The sequence below is a fragment of the Scyliorhinus canicula genome, chromosome 4, assembly GCF_902713615.1.
Source record: "Scyliorhinus canicula chromosome 4, sScyCan1.1, whole genome shotgun sequence".
NCBI lineage: Eukaryota > Metazoa > Chordata > Chondrichthyes > Carcharhiniformes > Scyliorhinidae > Scyliorhinus > Scyliorhinus canicula.
In genome coordinates, this window is record NC_052149.1 from 124,570,847 (window position 1) to 124,587,932 (window position 17,086).

At 42.6% G+C, this 17,086-nt stretch overlaps 1 protein-coding gene across 1 annotated transcript in view; it reads left to right on the plus strand.

The window, feature by feature from the left end:
• Positions 1-17,086, plus strand: part of LOC119964942 (xenotropic and polytropic retrovirus receptor 1 homolog) — a 468,531-nt gene that overhangs the window by 348,258 nt on the left and 103,187 nt on the right. The window contains exons 5-6 of the mRNA XM_038795157.1: positions 8,254-8,403; positions 12,830-12,913. Of these exons, the coding sequence (XP_038651085.1) occupies positions 8,254-8,403; positions 12,830-12,913 (234 nt within the window). The remainder of the gene's footprint in view (positions 1-8,253; positions 8,404-12,829; positions 12,914-17,086) is intronic.

The following is a 17,086-nucleotide window of genomic DNA, read 5'->3' on the forward strand; positions in this document are numbered from 1 at the left end:
ATATTAGAACCAGGCTTTTCCAGGATGTAGTCAGGAAACACTTCCACATGCAAAGGGTGGTAGGCATTAGGAGCTCTCTTCCAAAATAGCAATTGATGCCAGATTAATTCCTGAATTTAAAACTCAGATTGATAGAATTCTGTTAACCAAAGGTAGTAATTATTATGGAGCAATGGACAATAGAATTAGGATATATAGAGTTAGGTCATCAGTTATGATCTGGTTGAATGGCAGAACAGACCCCTGGGGTTAAATGGCTTACTTCTATTCATATGTAAGAACAGGAAGGCAGGGCAGCACGGTGGCACCGTAGTTAGCATTGATGCCTACGGAGTGTGGAGTTTGCATGTTCTCCCCGTGTCTGCGTGGGTTTCGTCCCACAACCCAAAGATGTGCAGGTTAGGTGGATTGGCCACGCTAAATTGCCCCTTAATTGGAAAATTAAAAAAATTAAAAAATAATTGGGTACTCTAAATTTAAAAAAAAAAAGAACAGAAAGGCAAAAATAAAAGAGTGCTGAAAATCTGAAATATGTAGAAGTTGCAACATGGATCAGGCAATTTAACCCAGCCTGTTGGGTCTTGAGTTCCGTGTCAGCCAGACCGGGTGAGGATGGCAAATTTCCATAAAGGGGTGAGTGAACCAGATGGGCTTTTACAACAATTGATGTTAGTTTCGTGGTAACCATCACTGAGACGAGCTTTATAATTGCAGATTTTATTAACTGAATTAAAATTCGAACAGCTGCTGTGGTTGGATTTGAATCCATGTCGCCAGAGCTTTAGCCTGTAAACTATGTTGTTCCAGCAACAGAAGTCTCCAGCTTTTCAAGCGTTTTCTCATACCAAGCAGCATCTCCGCAAAGTAAAAGCAGGAAATGTAAAAATAAACTGCCAGAAACTGAAAGAGAAAGAGTGATGCACGATCAATCACTACTGAAGCCAGATTGTAGTCCAATTGAAGGCTTTAATGAACAGGTAGTTACCCCAGCAGCTTCGGTACAGAATGACTGCTGTGGGTGGAACACAGACTCTTATGCTCTGCCTGCTGGGTGGAACCAGCAGGCAGGTTATATCACTCATACTACAGTATAAGGTACATCCCACCTAGGTACCGCGATACCCCTAATATAGCCGACTACATTGAGCATGTTAGATTTAAATTTATTAAATTTATTGTCACGTGTACCGAGATACAGTGAAAAGTATTGTTCTGCATACAGTCCTGATAGATCGTTCCATATATGAAAAACATAGCACATACGATACACACACAATGTAAATACATTGACATCGGGTGAAGCATACAGAGTACAGTGGATTGTTAACATTTCTGGGTGAGATCCTTATTGACAACTTGCAGCAAAATTATAGACAGTGTTAAGAAATTTACAGTTTCACAACAAATAGCAAGTTACAGCAAATTTTGTTTAAAAAAAAAAAAAAATTGTCGATTCCAGGAATGTTTCTGAAAATCAAACGGTCCACTCCAAGTCACTCACCAAGCTGACTTGGAAATATATCACTGTTCATTCACTATCACTGACTCAAAATCCAGGAACTCCCTCCCTAACAGTTCTGTGGGTGTACTTACCAGTGACTACAGTAGTTCAAGAAGGTAGCTCACCACCACCTGCTCAAGGGCCAGTAGGGATGGGCAACAAATGCTGGCCTCGCCTGCGAAGCCCACATCCCGTAAAAAGGGATTTTAAAAAAATGAATTTACTGACAATTTGATGAATCCTGAAGTAACATTGCTATCAGTACTTTGGACGCCATTTGCAGCTTAATGCCTGCCGAGTTTCTTATTAATATCGGTCACTAAAAAGTAATTACTGGGATAATAGGCCATTCCAAGGGTGAAACTCTGGAGTAATGGATATGTGCAAGTATACTTTTTTGTGGGGTGAAGAATTCCTTTTCTCAGAGCTACACCGTTGTCAGTCAGGAAAAGTAGCCCAGTCATCGTATGCCCTTCCCTGTGAGTGGCATCTCCAGAGCAATTTCACTGAGCAGCAGACCTGGTACCAAACTACGAGTCAAAATTGAATCCGGGAATGGCAGCTCAAAAATGACAAAATGCATTAAGCAAAATATGAGTGCACTAATGAAATTTAATTCAGGCACGTGCAAGCGACTGACCCACAGGAAGAAAAAAAAGGAGAGCTTGACAGAGTGGACCACTGTCCAGTCAATGAAGATCACTGGTTAGCAAAACCAATAACTTTAAGTATACTTTTGAGGTGATTGGCAAAAGAACCCCAAGACGGTAAAGGGAGAATACCTTTTAAGCAGTGAGCTCTGGAATATTCTAAAATCAACTGCTGAAAAGATGGTAGAAGCAGGTTCAATAGTAACCTTTGTAAAGGAATTGCATAAATAGTTAATGGAAAATAATTTATGGGGCTATCGGTAAAGTTGAAGGGAGTGGGACTAATTTGAAATGCTTTTTTAAAGGACCAGCACAAGGACAGTGGGCTGAATGGCCACCTACAGTGTTGCAGCATTTAATGATTCTATGAAATTACAGAACAGTGAAGTCAGTTTAAAAGTTTATAATCAAACTATACAATGCTCCAGTCAAACTGCACCCCAAGACTGTGTCTAATTCTGGTCCCAAGATACAAGGGAGCCATTGAAACAGACAGTGCAGAGAAGAATCACGAGGCTGATTGCTACGTCAGAGGTCTGAATTGTAAAGAAAGATTGGATAAAGTTGTGCCTTTAGCTTGGAAAGAGAGGCCATTTTGGCGAGAGATCTGGAAGAATAGTGTGGACAAGGTAAGTCTGAGAAAAGGGGAGAGGTTAAATTTAGCACCAATATCAGGAAGTTGCTCTTCGCATACAAGGTAACTACGTTTGGAAAGAACTCTTGGATAGATTATTGGAAGCACACACGCTATGTTTACATTAAACCCAATTGAACACTGCACTTTGAAGTTTTCAGGCTGTCTCTGGAGGGATGCATTCAGATGGTCCGTATCACCTTCCTCTGCTTGCAGTCTTTTAAACTTTTATTTAAAAGGCAACAACTGTACTTGTATAGATGTTTGCAGACAGATTTTTTGGAGTATACTTTGAATAAAATTACTTTCTCCTTTAGGCTACTTTGCACAAGACAAATGTTCCGCTGCAAGTCTGTATAGTTGTAGTTTTTAAAGAACGGATAGAACCCTTCTCTGTATTTGGCATTCACAGTATTTACTTAGACTTGCTAGTAGATGAAGAAAAGTGTTAACTGTATTTGTTTCTACAAATATATAAAACAAAAAAGAGTGGCTAAGGTAAATATTGGTCCTTTAGAGGATGAGAAGGGAGATTTAATAATGGGAGATGAGGAAATGGCTGAGGAACTGAACAGGTTTTTTGGGTCGGTCTTCACAGTGGAAGACACAAATAACATGCCAGTGACTGATGGAAATGAGGCTATGACAGGTGAGGACCTTGAGATGATTGTTATCACTAAGGAGGTAGTGATGGGCAAGCTAATGGGGCTAAAGGTAGACAAGTCTTCTGGCCCTGACGGAATGCATCCCAGAGTGCTAAAAGAGATGGCTAGGGAAATTGCAAATGCACTAGTGATAATTTACCAAAATTCACTAGACTCTGGGGTGGTCCCGGCGGATTGGAAATTAGCAAACGTGACACCACTGTTTAAAAAAAGAGGTAGGCAGAAAGCGGTAATTAATTATAGGCCAGTTAGCTTAACTTTGGTAGTAAGATGCTGGAATCTATCATAAAGGAAGAAATAGCGAGGCATCTGGATGGAAATTGTCCCATTGGGCAGATGCAGCATGGGTTCATAAAGGGCAGGTCGTGCCTAACTAATTTATGGAATTTTTTGAGGACATTACCAGTGCAGTAGATAACAGGGAGCCAATGGATGTGGCATATCTGGATTTCCAGAAAACTATTGACAAGGTGCCACACAAAAGGTTGCTGCATAAGATAAAGATGCATGGCATTAAGGATAAAGTAGTAGCATGGATAGAGGATTGGTTAATTAATAGAAAGCAAAGAGTGGAAATTAATGGGTGTTCCTCTGGTTGGCAATCAGTAGCTAGTGGTGTCCCTCCGGGATCAGTGTTGGGCCCACAATTGTTCACAATTTACATAGATGATTTGGAGTTGGGGACCAAGTGCAATGTGTCCAAGTTTGCAGACGACACTAAGATGAGTGGTACAGCAAAAAGTGCAGAGGATACCGGAAGTCTGCAAAGGGATTTGGATAAGTTAACTGAATGGGTTGGGGCCTGGCAGATGGAATGCAGTGTTGACAAATGTGAGGTTATCCATTTTGGTAGGAATAACAGCAAAAGGGATTATTATTTAAATGATAGAATATTAAAACATGCTGCTGTGTAGAGAGACCTGGGTGTGCTAGTGCATGAGAGACAAAAAGTTGGTTTACAGGTGCAACTGGTGATTAAGAAGGCAAATGGAATGTTGTTCTTCATTGCTAGAGGGATGGAGTTTAAGACTAGGGAGGTTATGCTGCAATTGTATAAGGTGTTAGTGAGGCCACACCTGGAGTATTGTGTTCAGTTTTGGCCCCCTTACCTGAGAAAGGACGTATTGGCACTGGAGGATGTGCAGAGGAGATTCACTAGGTTAATCCCAGAGTTGAAGGGTTGGATTACGAGGATAGGTTGAGTAGACTGTACTCATTAGAATTTATAAGGTTGCGGGGAGGGATCTTATAGAAACATATAAAATTCTGAAGGGAATAGATAGGATAGATGCGGCCGGTTGTCTCCACTGGCAGGTGAAAGCAGAACTAGGGGGCATAGCCTCAAAATAAGGGGAAGTAGATTTAGGACTGAGCTTAGGAGGAACTTCTTTGCCCAAAGGATTGTGAATCTATGGAATTCCTTGCCCAGTGAAGCAGTTGAGGCTCCTTCATTAAATGTTTTTAAGATAAAGATAGTTTTTTTGAAGAAAAAAGGGATTAGGGTTATGGTGTTCGGGCCGGAAAGTGGAGCTGACTCCACCAAAGATCAGCCATGATCTCATTGAATGGCGGAGCAGGCTCAAGGTGCCAGATGGCCTACTCCTGCTAGTTCTTATGTTCTTACGTTTATAGGTTCCAGGATTCCGATTGCAGCTCGTGTATTTGCTACGGTAAGAGGGTTAAGTTTTGACCGCCTTGCTGTTTCAATTCCCGGTTGCTACTTTCAGCAGTCAGTGTACATTCGAGTCTTGGACACATCAATTATTTTTTATTAATTCATAGAAGTGGGTGGTCTCTGCACGGCAAGCATATAATGGCTATCTAATAGCCCTTGAGAAGATGATGGTGAGCCACTCTAGTCCATGTAGTGAAGATACAGCCACAGTGCTCTGAAGAGGGAGTTCCTGACTTTGACCAAGTGATTGTTATGAGTCTGGAATAGACCTGCAAATTTTGGTTAAGATCCTGGGTTAGAATCCAACTATTTGCATTTGGTTAAACTGTGAGGAAATATACTGTACAATAGGAGGGATAACACTGACAAATAGACAGATTTTATATTAAAACAAACTTTAATTTAAACACAGAATTAAGCACATTGGCAACAAATAAATAGCTTGACAGTTAACAGGTACAGCATCTTAACTTGCTTCCTGAAACCTGCCTCTACATCCCAATTCAGCAACTTATATATTTCAAATAATATTTATGTATAAAGTTAACAACCAGGTTTTAGTGCTTAACTTAGTGCAGAGTCAGGGCAGCACGGTGGCCTAGTGGTTAGCACAACCGCCTCACGGCGCTGAGGTCCCAGGTTCGATCCCGGCTCGGGTCACTGTCCGTGTGGAGTTTGCATGTTCTCCCCGTGTCTGCGTGGGTTTCGCCCCCACAACCCAAAAATGTGCAGAGTAGGTGGATTGGCCACGCTAAATTGCCCCTTAATTGGAAAAAAATAATTGGGTAATCTAAATTTATAAAAAAAAAGAAAAAAAAAACTTAGTGCAGAGTCCTTGGAGAGAGAACCCTTTTTTTTAGGACCAAGTTGAAAACCTTCTGCTCAGCTTAGAGCCATGACAGGAACTCCCTTTTTCAGAGAGACTTGGCCCCTCCCAATAGTTGCACCAGCTGCACTCAAAGCACACTGCATTCTTTTGTCTTTTTTTACAAGATGGGCCTTGATTTGTTTGGCCAGGCTCAAACTCTTCCTTTCTGCAAACAGGCAAAACGGCTTTTAATATTGATTAGCTAAACACTCTCCTGCAAAAATCATTGATTAAATCATTTCTAATCACAGCACTAGCAGACATACTGTCTAAAAGCATTTTAGCCTCGGATTTAATAATATTACTGCAAAAATGCAAACTGTAAAGTTTGACAATTTCTTATATTCATCACATGTTCGATGAAGGAGCAGTAACATATTTCCAAGTTAAGATGGCATATAACTTGAAGGAAAGCTTGGAGCTGTGGTGTTCCCATGCATCTGCTGCCCTTGTCCTTCTGGGTGGTAGAGGTTGAGGGTAGGAAATCGCTGTTTCAGGTGCTATGGAAAGTTATGACAGGTACACACTGCAGGATCATTTGTGTCACTATAAGAAGGAGTTGATATTCCAGGTGAAGTGCTGATCAAGTCAGCTGCTTTGTCTTGGATAATATTGAGCTGCTCGAGTGTTGTTGGAGCCGCACAGCCAGGCAAGTAGAGAATATTCCATCACACTTGTGATTAGTGCTGTAGGTACCCTACTCCTCCTCCTCCCCATCTCTTCCTCCTCCTACCCTACCCCCCCCCAAAACGAAGGACTTTTTAAAAAGGTAATTTATGGGATTTGGGCATTGCTGGCTGAGCGAGCATTTATTGGCCACCTCTAATTGCCCTTGATAAGGCCTTTGATCAACATGGGCACATGGTTTGACTGTTGCTGTATCCGGAGTGTGCAGCAATTTTATCTATCACACAGAGTCAAATCAAAATGGCTGAATAGCATCAATGATGATGGAGACCTCAGGAGTCAGCCAAAGTGGATCATCTATTCAGCACTCCTGGCTGAAGATGCTCATAGCCACTGCAACATTGCCTCGCATTTGTGTCCTGGACTCCACCATCATTGAGCATGGGACTGTTCCTGGAACCACCACTATTCATGACTGGACATGGCAGGCTTTCCGATCTATTGATTGTGGAACTGCTTAGCTCTGTTTATAGTATGTAAATTCATGTAGTCTGTTATAATTGCACGAGGTTGGCAACTCATTTTCAGGTATGCCTGATGCTGCCCTTGATATGCTCTTCTACATTCCTCATTGAATCAGTGTAGTAACCCTGGCTTGGTGGTTATCTGACTAGGACAAATGGTGGTGGAATTCTGCTGCTACCCACATCACGTAAATATCCAGTTTTGAGCTGCTCAATTTGTTCTGGATCTGTCCAGTTGGCATAGTGGGAGTACTACACAGCACCATGGAAAGTGACCTCGGAAAGAGGCTTTCCCTCCACAAGGACTATGATAGTCGCTCCTGTCAATGCTGTCATGAATAGGTGCAGCTGCAACAGGTAGCTCGGAAAGAAGGAGATCAAAATGGATCTTTTCTTAGGTTGGTTCTTCTCTTAAATTAGCTCTGACACCGTTTGCTGCAGGTCCAGTCTGTCATCCAGCATTCTCAACAGTTTTGAGAGGGGGCTGGTTTAGCACAGTGGGCTAAACAGCTGTCTTGTAATGCAGAACAAGGCCAGCAGCACGGGTTCAATTCCCATACCGGCCTCCCAAACAGGCACCGGAATGTGGCGACGAGGGGCTTTTCACAGTAACATCATTGAAGCTTTCTTGTGACAATAAAAAATTATTATTATTAAGGCACTGTGGACTAGGCAACATATGTGCAACAGATGGGTGGCAGGATGCTGGAATCTGAAACCAAAAAGAAAATGCTGGAAAATCTCAGCAGGTCAGGCAACATCTGTAGGGAGAGAAAAGAGCTAACGTTTCGAGTCCAGATGATCCTTTGTGAAAGCTTTGTGAAAAGTTGACAAAGGATCACCTGGACTTGAAACATTAGCTCTTTCCTCCTCCTACAGATGCTGCCAGACCTGCTGAGATTTTCCAGTATTTTCTTTATGGTTTCAGATAAATGGGATAATTATGCCAAAAAAATCCACAAGTGCTCTTTTTTGCACCCACATAGCTAAGCAGAAAGGAACCCCAGAACAACTAGCAAGTTCATGTACTGGAGAGTACCTATGTGAGACATGTCGAAAAATACCAGACTGACCAATTTAAAAAACCTTCTGCTTTACTTTTCTTTCAGAATCTGAATTTCACCGGTTTTCGAAAGATTCTGAAGAAGCACGATAAGATGCTGGAGACGAGTCGTGGCGCTGACTGGAGAGTGGCGCACGTAGAGGTGGCTCCATTCTACACCTGCAAGAAAATCACCCAGTTGATCAGTGAAACAGAGGTAAAAAGTACAAAGTATTTTACACAGTGAGATAAAATTAAGGCCCAATAATCTTCTTGAAAGTGCTCTGTCTACAAGTTGTATAATGCCAGAATACAACTTTGGCCAAATACTGGGTGTATTCCATGGATCATCCACTAATGGGAAAGAAAATGACAAATATGTGCATGAAAAAAAGTGTGTAGTTAAATGGGGACTTAATTATCCTAACATTGACTGGATACTAATGGTATAAAGGGCAGAGAGGGAGAAGAGCTACTGAAGTGTGCTCAGGAAGACCTTTTTGATTCTTGGCATGTTCTATTTAGATTTCCAGAAGTCCTTTGACCAGGTATCATATAGAACGCTGTTCAATATATTAAGAGCCCATGGTATTAAGGGGAAGCTACTGGCATGGATAGAGGATTGACTGACTGCCAAAAGGCAGAGAGTGGGGATAAAGGAGTCTTTTTCAGGGTCGCAGACAGTGACTAGTGGTGTGCCTCAGGGGTCGCTATTGAGACCACACCTTTTCACAATATACATTAACAACCTGGAAGAATGAACTAAGGACACTGTTGTTAAGTTTGCAGATTATACAAAGATATGCAGAGGGACAGGTAGTATTGAGGAAGCAGGATGGCTGCAGAAGGATTTGGACAGGCTAGGAGAGTGGGCAAAGAAGCAGCAGATGGAATACAACATGGAAAAAGTGTGAGGTTATGCCCTTTGGTAGGAATTGAGGCAGAGACTAATTTCTAAATGGGAAAAGGCTTAGGAAATCAGAAGCACAAAAGGACTTAGGAGTCCTTGTTCAAGATTCTCTTAAGGTTAATGTGCAGGTTCAATCGGCACTTAGGAAGGCAAATGCAGTGCTAGCATTCATGTCAAGAGGGCTAGAATACAAAAGCAGGGATGTACTTCAGAGGCTGTATAAGGCTCTGGGCACACCCCATTTGGAGTATTGTGAGCAGTTTTGGGCCCCATATCTAAAGAAGGATATGCTGGCCTTGGAAAAAGTCCAGAGGAGGTTCACAAGAATGATCCCTGGAATGTAGAGCTTGTTGTATGAGGAACGGTTGAAGACTCTGGGTCTGTATTCATTGGAGTTTAGAAGGATGAGGGGGGGAATCTTATTGAAACTTACAGGATACTGCGAGGCCTGGATAGAATGGACGTGGAGAGGATGTTTCCACTAGAGGAAGAACTAGAACCAGAGGACACAATCTCAGACTGAAGGGATGATCGTTTAAAACTGAGATGAGAATGAATTTCTTCAGCCGAAGGGTGGAGTATCTGTGGAATTCTTTTTACCGCAGAAGGCTGTGGAGGCCAAATTACTTGTGTTTTCAAGACAGAGATAGGTGGTGGAAAGTTAAATAAAATATTAATAAATTAAAAAGATAAAGGATAAAGTGGGGCAGCATGGTAGAACAGTTGCTTCACAGCTCCAGGGTCCCTGATTCAATCAGCTTGGGTCACTGTGCGGAGTCTGCACGTTCTCCCCGTGTCTGCTTGGGTTTTCTCCGGGTGCTCCGGTTTCCTCCCACAGTCCAAAGATTGCAGACTCAGTAGATTGGCCATGATAAATTGTCCTTAGTGTCCAATAAAGGTTAGGTGGGGTTACTGGGTTACGGGGATGGGATAGGCTTACGTGGGGTGCTCTTTCCAATTGCCGGTGCAGACTCGATGGGCCAAAGGGCCTCCTTCTGCACTGTAAATTCTATGAATCGCTGTACTGAGATGATTTCTCTCTGAAGTTCAGCTTTTATTTTGGCTCTTCATTCTTCTAGGCTTGAGATGGTTTTCTTTGGCAAGCTTGACAATCTTCTTTGCAGACTTGGCATCATTCCAAGTTCACAGTAAAGGATGGGCTGGGCATCCACTGCTTTCAGAACAATAGAGCAGTTCTTTCATCTCAGTAAGCAGGGGAGAGCAAAAGAGAGCATTTCATCTCCTTCCAAGGTCTGCACTCTTCTGTCTAGTTCTCTCAGAAAGCATCGTGCAGGAATTGATCATTGATCGTTGTCAGGCAGAATCACTGTCCCTGGCCAACGCACAGATTGCTAGCTAACCAATCGAACCAGCTTCTTCCAAAACCGGTTCCTAAGATTCATTTGATGCCGAAGAGTCTGGCCTCTTCTCTCCAAAAACAAAACCTGGGAACATAGTGCCTTAGTAAGCAGATTGTTTTAACTGAGTCTTCTGCATAAAAGCACATCCCAATTATGGGTCCACGGACTACAAATAATAAAAGAAAAGAAATGGGAGCAAAGGAAATAAACAGGAAGGACTCTTACAATATAAATCGTAAAAAGGTAGTAGAAGGAGAGGTGGGATCAATTTGGGACAAAAAGAGATCTACTCATAAAGGCAGAGGGAATGGTGAGATACTAAATTAATACTTTATGTCTATCCTTACTAAGGAAGAAGATTCTTCCAAAGCCATACTGAAAGAGGGAGTCATTGAGATATTAGATGGGCTAAAAATGGATCAAGACAACAAGAACTATTGGAAAGGCTGGCTATATGTAAACGTTAGTAAGTCATCTGGACTGTGTAGGCTGCATCTAAGGATAGTGAAGGAATTAAAGGAATTGCAGAGGCACTGGCCCTAATCTTCCAGTACTCCTTAGTTGCAGGGCTGGTACCAGAGGACTGGGGAATTATAAATGTTACACCTTGTTCAAAAGAAAAGCACTCAAGAAGACCAGTAACTACGGGCCAGCCAATGTTACCTCGCTGGTAGGAAGGCTTTTAAAAACATTAATCTGGGATAAAATTGACAGTCACTTGGACATGTGAATTAATTAAGGGAAGTCAACACAGATCTCTAATGCCAAATGTGTTCAACTAACTTGATTGAATTTTTGATGAGGGTATTGTGGTTGGTGCAATGTACATGGACTTCCAAAAGGCTTTAACAAAGTGCTACATACTAAGTTTATCAGAAAAGTTGAAGTCATGGAATAAAAGGAACAGTGGCAGCATGGATACAAAGTTGGGTGAATGACAGAAAACAGGGTACTGGTGAATGGCCAATTTTCAGAGTAAAGGAAGGTACACAGTGCGATTCCACAGGAGTCAGCATTGGGATCGCTATGCAGAATTGTGTGAAGGGATTCATTTTGGCAAGAATAATGAAGAGAGGCCACATAAGACAAAGGGTACAATTCTAATTTGTGCAAGAAACAAGACCTAGGGTTATATGTGTCCAAATCATTTAAAGTGGTTGAGATCATGGTTAAAGAAACATGTGGGATCCTGAGCTTTGTAAAATGAGGCTTTGAATACAGAGGACGGAAGGTATGAATCATTATAAAACATTGTTTTGACCTCAACTTGAGCATTATGTCCAATTTATGAACCGCTCTTCTGGAGGAATATGAAGGCTTTTGAGAGGGTGCAGAAAATATTTACGGAAGTAGGCCTAGGGATGAGCAACTTCAGATTGGAGATGCTGGGGTTGTTATTAGAGATGAGAAGATTGCGAGGAGATTTTATAGAGGGGTTGCGGGGTACAGAAAGAAACTGTTCTCATGGGCATAAGGATTGAGAAGCATAGGACGGCATTTTAAAGTGAATGGCAAAAGAACAAACCAAAACAAGACGAATAACATTTTTACACAGAGAGTGATTAGGAAGTGGAATGTTAGATCATGGTGGAGATAGATTCAATCATGATTTTTAAAAGGGAATAAGATGCGCACCTGAAGAGAGAAAACCCTACTGCACATACTCACAAAAGTCCAGCTTGCTATATATTGTGCTATGTTCTTGGAGCATACAACAAAGAAAAAGACAATTCAACCCTTTGTATTTGTGTCAGCATTTTGAAATTCTCCCTTTTCCTCACTTCCTATTCCTGACAATATTTTCCCATTAAAGTATCTATCCATTTCCCTTTTCCAAATCTGCTTCCATCCCCCTTCCAAGCAATGCATTACAGATCATACCAATTTGCTTTGCGGATAAAGAGAAAGCCCTCCACTCTGAATAGTTGCCAATTATATAACACCTGTTCCCTCTGGTTGCTATTCCTCTATCAGAACCATTCACAATTTTGGATACTTCTAAATCTCTGCTCTAAGAAAATCACACCCAGTATTCAGGGTGTTAATTTAATTTAATTTTTGTAATTTATCTGGGTCAGCACAGCTGTGAGGTCCCACGCGCAGTTGAGGGCCATCCCATGTCGACATCTGGCTCGGGTGTTGCTTTGAGTAACCGACTCTGAATGTTCACCCACAGCTGCTCATTTGTAAAATAGCTGCTGTTCGTAACTTTGGATGGGCAATAAGTGTGATCATTACAAAAAATAAATAATAAAAATGTAATCATCATGTATCAATTAGGAATTAGTCACTTCAGGTTTGATGACCAATTATTTACAACTTTTATTTGATGTGTTCTGGTGATACCCATACTGATCTTTTTTTCTCGGCAGGCTCTTGTTACCGCAGAATTGGAAGGAGGTGACAGGCAAAAAGCCATGAAGAGGTTGCGAGTACCACCCCTTGGAGCTGCTCAGGTTAGTCCTGGTTGTATTAAATTTCAAGTTGAGGTAACTTTCATTTTTCATTGTTTCTCGCTGTGAGAGATGATATTAGTGATGTAGGCAGTTGCTGCGATGTGTATCTTGAACACTTTGCAGTTAATTTATTTTTGTGTGTCCAGGGTGAAAGTTGCATCTGTTTGACCCAAAGAGGCTTACACATCTGAACATAGAACATAGAACAGTACAGCACAGAACAGGCCCTTCGGCCTTCAATGTTGTGCCGAGCCATGATCACCCTACTCAAACCCACGTATCCACCCTATACCCATAACCCAACAACCCCCCCCAACCTTACTTTTATTAGGACACTACGGGCAATTTAGCATGGCCAATCCACCTAACCCGCACATCTTTGGACTGTGGGAGGAAACCGGAACACCCGGAGGAAACCCACGCACACAGGGGGAGGACGTGCAGACTCCACACAGACAGTGACCCAGCTGGGAATCGAACCTGGGACCCTGGAGCTGTGAAGCATTTATGCTAACCACCATGCTACCCTGCTGCCCCAGAGTCAGTAGGTAGTGGATTGACTGTTCATTCCAGGACTTGAGGTGTTACTGCAGATTAAGGTGCAGTGTGGCACTGGGGCAGTGCATCAGTGTCACAGATGACATCTCTCGCATGAGCCGTAAACCAAGGCCCTATCTGACCCCTCAAGGCACAATCCGTTCCATGGGAACTATTCAGCTACAACAACTTATGTTTCTATAGTAGCTTTAATGTAGTAAAACATTACAAGCTGTGTCACAGGAATATCAATAGTTAAATTTGATTTTGTAAGGACAGGTGACCAAAAGCTTTCTCAAAGAGATAGGTTTTAAGGAGCGTCTTACAGAAGTTAGTCATGTGCGGAGGTTTAGTGAGCGAATTCCAGGACTTAGGGTGTTGGCAGCTTAAGGCAAGGCGCTAATAAGAATAATCTTTATTGTCACAAATAGGCTTACATTAACACTACAATGAAGTTACGGTAAAAAGCCCCGAGTCGCTACATTCTGGCGCCTGTTCGGGTACACAGAGGGAGAATTCAGAGTGTCCAAATTACCTTAAAGCACGTCTTTCGGAACTTGTGGGAGGAAACCGGAGCACCCGGAGGAAACCCACGCAGGCACAAGGAGAACGTGCAGACTCCATACAGACAGCGACCCAAGCCGGGAATTGAACTTGTGACCCTGGAGCTGTGAAGCAGCAGTGCTACCCACTGTGCTACCTTGCCGCCCAATAGAATTATAGATATTTTGGCTGCGCAATATACTGAGATCTTGGAGGGTTGGTGGAGGTTACAGAGATAGGGAGGGAGGAATTTGAATATTAGGGTGACATTGTTAAATTTGAGCTATTGCCAAACCCTGAACTAATGTAGGTCGGTGACCGCAGGGGTGATTGGGGAACAAACTTAAAAATAAGTTGAGGATAAAGGCAACAGAATTTTGAATCAGCTCAGTTTTACAGAGAAAAAGAGCAGTGACGTTTTCTTTGTACCCCTTGGCCAACATTTACCCTTCAACCAGCACAACCAAAATATATTAAATGGTTGCTTATTTTATTGATGTCTGGGTAAAGTGAAACCTGCTGTTTGCAGGATAACTGGTATGTATGTCTATATAACAATGACTGAACTTCACAAGTTATTGGTTGGCTGTGATGTATTTTTGCCTACCTTGATATGAAAAGTGTTTGTAAAATGCAAACTTTTTGTTTTCTTTTGCTGGTTAATGGCACAATTTCAATTTCAGGAACATACTGTTATTATCGAGGTTTCCCAGGTCATGTATAGCGCAATTATCTGCAAAATAAAACTCCCTCTACTTCTCCCTAACAATGTACCTCAGCCTCCTCACATATGGAGGATACCTCTGGCTAGATCAGTAATTTTCCATAGTAGCTATGATCTGAGTGTGATTCTCAGTTATGGAAGGTTTACTGAAACTCTACTTACAATGGACCTTTTAACCAGTAGGCGTGCGCTTTGCTTAAAACTGGGTCCAAGAAGTAAAAGACATGGGTGTAATTCATGGGTTAACCAATTTTGCGTTCATCTGCTGATACTTATTACTTTCATTCTATTTGTTCACTAAACCAATTTTGGTGCCCGATTCAGGTCCCTATGAAGGTAAATTCAACACAGATTGGTGCTGTAACACTATAATACAATAGGATGGTACAATGGCATGTTAGCCTCACAGTGCCAGGGACCTGGGTTCAATTCCGGCCTTGGGTGACTCCCGGTTGTGAGTTTGCACTTTCTCCCCGTGTTTGCATGGGTTTCCTTCAGGTGCTCTGGTTTCCTTCCACAGTCTAAAAATGTGTGGCCATGCTGAATTTCACCTTAGTGTCCAAAGATGTGCAGGTTAGGTGGGATAATGGTGGGGTAGCGAGCCTGGTTAGGGTGCTCTTTCAGAGGGTTAGTGCAGACCTGATGGGCCTAATGGCCTCTTTCTGCACTGTACGAATTCTATGATGGACCCATCTGGAATCCGATCATATGAAGGCAGCTTTAGCTTGTTAATTAATCTACTTGCTGTACAGGTTCACAGCAGGGCAGGAGGTGGTGTTGTGCTATTGTCACTGAACTAGTAACCCAATGAATTAAATCAATCAATATTATTCTGCAATTAAAAGGCTAATGATAACCATAAAACCATTGTCGATTGTTGTAAAAACCCATCTGGTCACTAATATCCTTCAGAGAAGAAAATCTGTCCTTGCCTGATCTGGTCTACATGTGGATCTAGATTCACTTTGAAATACCTCTGAAATACCACTCGGTTGTATCAAGCCTCACGAAAACCAATAAGAAATGAAACCAGGCAGCCCACCCGGCATTAACCTAGGCACCAGAAAAGACAACGGCAAACTTAACAATATTGACCCTGCAAAGTTCTCCTTCCTAACATTTGGGGCTTTTGCCAAAAGCTGTCTCGCAGACTATACAAGCAACCATGGTTGCTTATGACCATGGTCATATTTACAGAATCATACTTTGCAGATATTCTCCCAGACAGCACCATCAACACCCCTGGGTATGTCCTACATTTGGGAGGGAGTTGCCCTGGAAGTACTCAGCATTGACTCCAGACCCCATGACGTCTCATGGCATCAGGTCAAACATGGCTGAGTACCACAAAATGCTCCCTTTCCCGTCAGCTGATGAGTCAGTACACCGCCATGTTGAGCATCAGTGAGAGTGGCAAGGGCACAGAATGTACTCTGGGTGCGGGACTTCAATGACCATCACCAAGGGTAGCTCAGTAGCACTACTACAGACTGGGCTGGCTGAATCCTAAAGGATATAGCTGCCAGAGTGGGTCTGTGGCAGGTGGTAAGAGAGCCAACAAGAGGGGAAAATATACTTGACCTTACACTCACTAACTTGACCGCAGCAGATGCATCTGTCCATGAGTGACCACCACACAGTTCTTATGGAGACAGAGTCTCATCTTTGCATTGGGGATACCCTCCTTCGTGTTGTGCAGCATGACCACCATGCTAAAAGGGGAAGTTTTGAACAGATCTAGCACCTAAAGACTGGGAAAACAAGAGACACTGTGGGCCATCAGCAGCAGCACATGGCCTGGCATATCCCCGACCATCAGGCCTGGGGGTAAACCCTGGTTCCATGAAGAGTGCAAGAGGGCATGCCAGGTTCAACACAGGCATACCTAAAAATGAGGTGACAACCTGATGAAGGGCTACTTGCATGCCAAGCAGCAAGCGATACACAGGGCTAAGGAATTCCACAACTAATGAATTAGATCTGAGCTCTGCAGCTTTGCCACATCCGGTCATGAATGGTGATGAACAATAAACAACTAAGTGGAGGAGGAGGCTCCACAAATATCCCCGTTCTCAATTATTTTTTAAAAATATATTTTATTCCAAACATGTATCAAAACAGGTTACTGTGAATAAGCAGCCCGGGAAACATACTTCCCAACAATCTATACAGTCAGTACAGATTTTTCCCCCTTTTCACCTCCCCCCTCTACAAACAGCCCCTCAAACACGGTCACAAACACCCCCGTCTTTCCTCAACCCCCCCACCGCGAAGAGCCCCTAAACGCATACTTTATAGAATTTCATAGAATTTACAGTGCAGAAGGAGGCCACTCAGCCCTTCGAGTCTGCACCGGCCCTTGGAAAAAG